This window comes from Cebus imitator, unplaced genomic scaffold (genome assembly GCF_001604975.1).
Source record: "Cebus imitator isolate Cc_AM_T3 unplaced genomic scaffold, Cebus_imitator-1.0 Scaffold106, whole genome shotgun sequence".
Lineage (NCBI taxonomy): Eukaryota > Metazoa > Chordata > Mammalia > Primates > Cebidae > Cebus > Cebus imitator.
The window spans coordinates 2,860,965-2,868,195 of NW_016107421.1; the positions used below are offsets into that span (position 1 = coordinate 2,860,965).

The 7,231-nt window shown below is 45.7% G+C and overlaps 1 protein-coding gene across 13 annotated transcripts in view; it reads left to right on the forward strand.

The window, feature by feature from the left end:
• AGAP1 (ArfGAP with GTPase domain, ankyrin repeat and PH domain 1) overlaps nt 1-7,231 on the forward strand; it is a 617,831-nt gene that overhangs the window by 292,390 nt on the left and 318,210 nt on the right. For all 13 annotated transcript variants that reach the window (XM_017537733.2, XM_017537728.2, XM_037741753.1 and 10 more), the window contains 2 exons: nt 2,166-2,293; nt 3,772-3,927. In XM_017537733.2, coding sequence (XP_017393222.1) covers nt 2,166-2,293; nt 3,772-3,927 — 284 coding nt within the window. The remainder of the gene's footprint in view (nt 1-2,165; nt 2,294-3,771; nt 3,928-7,231) is intronic.

Here is a 7,231-nt window from a genome sequence, read left to right on the forward strand (position 1 = left end):
TAATTTTTTGTAGTTTTAGTAGAGACGGGGTTTCACCATGTTGACCAGGATGGTCTCGATCTCTTGACCTCGTGATCCACCCGCCTCGGCCTCCCAAAGTGCTGGGATTACAGGCTTAAGCCACCGCGCCCGGCACATCTGTGCATTTCTTACGAGATAAAGTCAGTGTGGTCACAGGGCTGAATAGTACCAACTCCGAGTCTGGCAGTAAAATCAGATTTCAGTATAGTTGATTATCAAAGCCCCTTTTTGCTGTTTTTCAAAAAGAAAGTAGCAATACTTTAGCACTCACCCAGGCAATTACGATTTTTGTCTGATTTACTTTTGGTTTTGCAATTTTAGTATACCTAGACCAACACATTTTGCATCTGTTGAAATCTTAGGTTTTATTTTAAGTTCATATAATGACTTTTAAAATATTCTAATAAATGTCTTCAAGACCCCAGATCAATATGCCAATGGTTCAGAAGTGACAGAGTGCTGTGATATTCCTCTGTAATTTAAACATGATTAGCTGATGAAGGCTATGATCAATACACTACCGGAAGATAAATTAATTGATATCATCCTTTCAGGATGATAAGAGGCCTATCGGAGGTGGGATGTAACTAATGAAGCTGCTTCTTCATCTCTGTGAGCCATTTTTTTATAGATTGCAGTTTCACTTAATCATATTTATACTATCATTCATTTACATGAAACCGATAGGCTGTGGACAAACCAGTTTCTTATTAAAATTTTATTCATTTGGAAAAGAAATTATCTGCAAACACTATATGGGCCTCGTCTATATTACCACCTATTGCTGGGGAGAGATGATGTGTTCCTTTCCATGGACATCTTTGAAAATAGCAACTATCTAGGCAAAGACAAGGATTGAATATCATTGAACTTAATTGCTGCTAGTCCCCAAAGACACACATCTATTCAAATAAAAACTGTATTTACTCTTCGGTAGTGACACCTATGGGTGTAGGAAGAGTTTTCTAATCGTTGACTTCCTTTCCAATTAAATTCAGTATGCTTTATCAGTGAGCCTATTTGCCAAGAGAAGTTATGGCTGGTTGAATTTAGATTTGTATTGATTAAGATAAACTTCCAATGTGTTCAGTCATATATTTAAATAAAAAAGGTCTTTAATATAATTACATGTCCTTGAGTATAATTCTATATGATAGCTGTTCTCACTCATAGATGGGTGTTGAACAATGAGAACACATGGACACAGGGAGGGGAGCATCACACACTGAGGTCTGTTGGGGGGAGCCAGGGGAGGAACAGCAGGGGGTGGGAGTTGGGGAGGGATAATATGGGGAGAAATGCCAGATATAGGTGATGGGGAGGAAGGCAGCAAACCACATTGCCATGTATGTACCTATGCAATAATCTTGCATGTTCTTCACATGTACCCCAAACCTTAAATGCAGTAAAAAAATAAAGTATATGTGTGTGTGTGTGTATGTGTATGCATATATATAAATGTTTATATGTATGTATATGTGTGTGTGTATGTATATATATATATATATTAATTCTTCAGGCTTTGGGGAAAATAAAGATTTTTGTCTTTCCAAGGGGTTTGGTTAAATTGCCCTGCCTTATTTAGGATTATTTTTGTTCCAAGTAACTGGAAAAAAGATCATTTTATTAGAATAACTTAGATAGGTGTGTATTTTTTTTGCTTCCCATTCCTCTGAGGTGGTCTGTGCAGGGCTGCTGAGGCCCTTGTGGAGTCAGGGGACCGGAGTCAGAGTCCGGCTCCATCTCTCTCCCATGTGGCTTCCGTTCCCAGTGTCACCTTGTGTTCCACGATGCTGCAGAGGCTACGTAACATTTGTGCATTTCAGGCATTAAGTAGGAAAAACATATAAGTATGTGGGCAAAGGGAAGCTCTCTGGGAAGATCCCTGAAAGCTGCCTCATGGTCCTTCTGCCGTCATCCCGCCGGCCGGAGCTTGTGTACCTGGCCATGTCCAGCTGATGGAGGGCAGGGACTGGGAGGAGACTCTGGAAAATGTCCTATTTATTGCGGTTGTCTTGTGCTCAGTGAAAAACCAGGAATGCTATTACCCTGAAAGAAGGGAATGACAAACTGATGGTCTCTGCTCTGTTCCTGAATTTGGAAACTGATTCACATGGATTTCTTTTTGTCTGTGTGCCCACCAGTTGCCCAGAAGATTGTTGCCACGAGGAAGAAGCAGCAGCTGTCCATAGGCCCCTGCAAGTCGCTCCCCAATTCTCCCAGCCATTCCTCCGTCTGTTCGGCCCAGGTGTCCGCCGTGCACATCAGCCAGGTACGTTGAGCGACGTGAGAAGTCGGACTGAAAGACACCTTAGTAGCAAAGAGAACGTGCAAACAGCGTTCCCAGCCAATGCTAAGGTTGATTTTTTTTCTTTTCAACTTTATAAGTAACAGCATGCTGTAATTGACTTAACATTTTCTTCAGAAACTGCTGTGGCCAAGTGATTTTTATGGGAATCATTCTTTAATGTTTTCTGTCTTCATGCTGCCTGTGTTATGAGGCATGCTGGCCCGGGGGTGGCGGGAGGTGTGTGCTGCGGTCCTCGCTGGTGATTTAAACCACCCTGCTCTGGTCGTGGTCCTTGTCTGCTTATAGGTTGAGCAGCTCTGAGTGAATCTTAATGGCCGATCTTGCTTTATCCTTAAATTTGGTAGCGGCATTCAGTTGTAATCACCATGTCCCTTAGGTCCCATAGACACCGCTATCTTTCCATAACAACATTTTGCAAAATTATTTACTTGGAAGCAAACAAAATAATTGTCACTTTGAAGAACACAACCAAAAACCTCTTAAGGAAACAGTTGGCTTTGTTTTTGCCTGTGCTTGCTTTCTAATTATGCTTCTTGGGCAGGCATTCCATTGGCACTTTTTTTTTTTTTAAGGATATGGTGAAAAGGTTTGGTGTTACGCTTTCAGTTTGCGTCGGAAGCCAGTAAATTACGGCACGTATTGTCAGAGCCTAGAAAGGCACAGTCATGAGTGTTAATGTTGGCTGGGCTGAGAGGCACATGCCCATAATTCCAGCACTGTGGGAGCTCAAGGCGAGCAGATTGCTTGAGCTCAGTAGTTCAAGACCAGCCTGGGCAACATGGCAGAACTACATTTCTATATCTATAAAAAATAGGAAAATTAGCTGGGTGTGGTGGCCTGTGCCTGTGGTCTCAGCTACTTGGGAGGTTGAGGTGGGAGGATCACCTGTGCTCAGGAGATCTAGGCTGCAGTGAGTGTGATTAGGCCATTGCACGCCAGCCTGGGTGACAGAGTGAGACCCTGTCTCAAAAAAAAAACATGTCTTCACTTGCTATGTCTAATTTTCTGTGAGTCTTGAAATATCTTTCAAGAACACTCAGATTTTCCGGGTGTCGTTTTCAGAATGTTAGTTGTGGTTACTGATCTAGAGCAGTGGAGGAACCACAGAATCCATTTAAGCAACCCCTTTCATTTTCAGAGGAAAGAGAAAACCATCAAATTTGAACTCTCAGAAATCTCTTAAGTTAAATGAAAGAGACTTCCTTTTCTTCTGCTGCTTTTCTTAGAAGACTCTACTGAGAAAGATGATTGGCATATTCCAGGATGAGACTCTGTAGCCTTGGTGCTGATAGACCTGGCAAAGCAATGAATGCAAGTCAGCCTATCTCACGCGTCCCTTCCGTGGGATTCATGCTCACTGGTTGGTTATGACCTTGCTTCAGTGGAGACCTTGGGTTCCTGAGTGGTGTTAGTAAAACCTTGGGTTTTAATCATTTCAGACAAGTAATGGCGGTGGGAGTTTAAGTGACTATTCCTCCTCCGTTCCATCGACTCCCAGCACCAGCCAGAAGGAACTTCGGATCGACGTTCCTCCCACTGCCAACACGCCCACGCCCGTCCGCAAGCAGTCCAAGCGCCGGTCCAACCTGTTCACCGTGAGTGTCAACCCTGGGTGGAGATTTGAGTGCGATTCTGAAGAGTGTCCATTAACGTAAACCTGGTTGCCACAGGGTTCAATGTTATTTGTAGAATCTCAACTATATCAATGTGACTAGCATTGATTTCTGTGAAACACTGAGAAAATTGTGATAAGAAAAGATTTGGATGTCGAGTAGAATGGGAGTTTCTTAGTGTGGACGAGTACAGATTCGTATGTCAGAAGTGAAGAGCTGTGGGTGTGTATAAAGGCACTTGTTATCCTGTGGCTCCAGCTAAAGACATGTCACACTGGATACAAAGGGATGGCAAAACTCTGCCAAGATTCCCAGAGGTGTGCCTCTAACCATTCAGATGATACCTAAGCTGTTATGGTCCACAGGCCCTCTTCTGTGCTGCTGCTGGGGTGCCTCGGGATGGAGGCGGGGGTTGGAGAGATGCCTTCTGGAGGCTCATTGCCATGAGGCTTTCTACTTGGTTTTTTTTCTGTAGAGCATGTTCAAACCAGAGATGAGATGTCTGGGTTCAGATCAATAAATCCATCGTCTGTGGGTGCACTCAGGCATATGTACTTCCTTTTTTTTCTCTTTTGAGACAGGTACTTACTCTGCTGCCTAGACTGGAGTGCAGTGGTTCAGTCCTCAAATCCTCCCACTTCAGCCTTCTGAGTCACTGGGACCACAGGCATGCACCACTATGTGTGGCTAATTTTTTTTTTTTTTTTTTTTTTAAGAGCCAGAGTCTTATCGTGTTGCCCCGGGTAATCTTGAACTCCTGGGCTCAAGCCATCCTTCCACCTTGGCCTCCTGGAGTGCTGGGATTACAGGCATGAGCCATAGTGCACAGCCAGCCTGTTTAGTACTTAAAAACTCCCTGGGTGATTAAAATGCAAAGAATCCCTGAACTACAGAGGAGACAAAAATGCTACCATCCTGTCTCTTCCCTGTGCATAGCAGACATTACCAATCAATCTGGAGTCTACATAGTTGAGCCCCAAACTCCAGACATAGCTGCTGTCAGTTGACTGAGCCCTTTGAATTGAGAAGAACACTCTCTCCCTGGATCACCTCTGTGCATGACAAGTATATGCTTTTTAAATAGTGGGCCTCAGCCTGGGTGGTTTTACTCTCCAAGGACATTTGGAAGTGTCTGGAGAAACTTCGGGCTGTTACAACAGGAATAGGAGAGTGGGAAGGTAAGGTACTGCAGACATCTAGTCCTGGGTAGCAAGCAAGGGTGCTGCAGAGCATTCTGCAGTGCACAGAGCGGCCCCTCGCAGCAGGGAATGCCCAGCCCCCGAGGTCAGTGGTGTCCTGTTTTAAACCATCTGACTTGAATTTTTGGTTGATCACTGCTGACCCAGAAGCAAAGCTTAATATGTCCTGTTGGATTAAAGGAAGACTCTACAGGGGTGACTGGGAGTCTGATTTGCTGCCCCTTTGTGAAGAGGAACTTGATGTGATGTTGCGGTTCTTGCCACATCTGGGAGATCCCCTGCCTCTCTGCCGCATATCTGATGCAGTCTCTCCCTGGGTACTCATGACTGTGAAAGCGGTTGCCAACAGCACACACCTCCTCCTCCCCAGCCTCCCCTTGCCTTCGCTGGGTGCCTTGCGCCAGATCAGCTCCCACAGAGGCCACTGCTGGGCAGCAGGATGAGGACTGATCAGACAGACCAGGCTCAGAGCCTGGCCTCCACTGCTGACAGATGTTTGGCCTTAGGCAAATTACCTGACCTCTCAGCTGGAAACCATAGTACTTGGGGCTGCCGGGAAGACTTCCTGGAAGAGACAGTAGAGACCTGGTGGCGTTGCTTCCGTTATTTTCTCACTACCGTTGATGCTATAAAATGATTCCTGATAGTGTCAGGCACATGCGATAGATTGGGAGGTGGGTGTTTAGGTTTCTGCAAAATACAGGTGAGTATCTCTCATGCTTAAATTAGCCCATGGATAAGATGTTTTATTGGACAGTTTCTTCAGACACACCAAGAACAGCAGCAGTCACCTAAATAGCTGCTTCCCAGCTCCGTCAGCCACCTGCAGCCCCTCTCTACATCCAGGCTGGAGGACTCTGGGTTGACGTGTTTCCTCCCAGAACAGGCTGCACAGTGACTCAGTGGCCGGAGAAACCAATCGCCAGAGATGCAGCTGGACTGAGAGGGTGGGCTATGGGCAGGTGGCCTGTGCCCTGCAGGAGGGGCGGGCTCGGCATCCTGGTGGTCGAGAACGCCTTCTGTGTCTCTGTTAAGGGAGTGGAGTGGGGCGAGCGCTCATTCCCAGACGCCTTCTGAGGGCTACATTCAGTGCTTGTTGACTTTGCTTTGTCTTCGAAGGAGAGAAAGTTAAAAACCACAAAGTATCTTTAAAAATGGGAATATTTATAAGGAGAATATCAGCACTTTCCCATCCCCTCCCTTTATAAGCTCTGGACCTGGAGTGTGCCAGAAAGTAGTGTCCCACTGGGTAACTGACAACCCAGGTGACTTAGGGAAGGGAACACGTTAAGCCGAGAGAATCAAAATAGCAGCTCAGTTAAATACTGACTTAACATCTCCTCTCTGCACAGCCCTGGTTTTGCTGACTGTCTGGGAGGAAGACTCATTGCCAGAGTCAACCCATGTTCAAGGGAAGGCAGTTTAGGGTGAAGGAGAAGGGGCTCTGCACACTAGGTGGAGAGGACAGAACTGAGATCTAAAGGGGCCTTGTTCCTGTGGATTCACGCTGCAGACACACAGGTGCACTGACAGGCATCCATGAAGAGGCCAGGCAGGGCAGATGCAATGCAGAAACCAATAAAAACTCACTGTGACAGTGACCAAAAATCACCATTATTTCACCATTAGCGTGTCGTGTAGTAATAATGGCCTGCCTATGGGTCTGGGTGTTACCAGTGTGTGTTCTCTTTCTCCTTAACCTTGAAAACCAAATTTGAGATCAGATCAAAAATTGAATCCAGCTGCCCCACTGGCATTAGTGGGAATAGAAATTTGGAGTCAGAAAAGAAGCTACCACTGCAATAGGTTTGCATTGTGGCATTTACGGAAAGGATGGTGAAAATTCCAGGCAGAGACTCATATATTGGTCCTCACTGGGTTTGACATTGAACAAAATGATGGTGGTGATGATGGTGATGGTGGTGGTGGTGATGGTGGTGGTGGTGATGGTGATGATGGTGGTGGTGGTGGTGATGGTAGTGATGGTGGTGGTGGTGGTGATGGTAGTGATGGTGGTGGTGGTGGTGATGGTAGTGATGGTGGTGGTGGTGGTGATGGTGGTGGTGATGGTGGTGGTGGTGATGGTG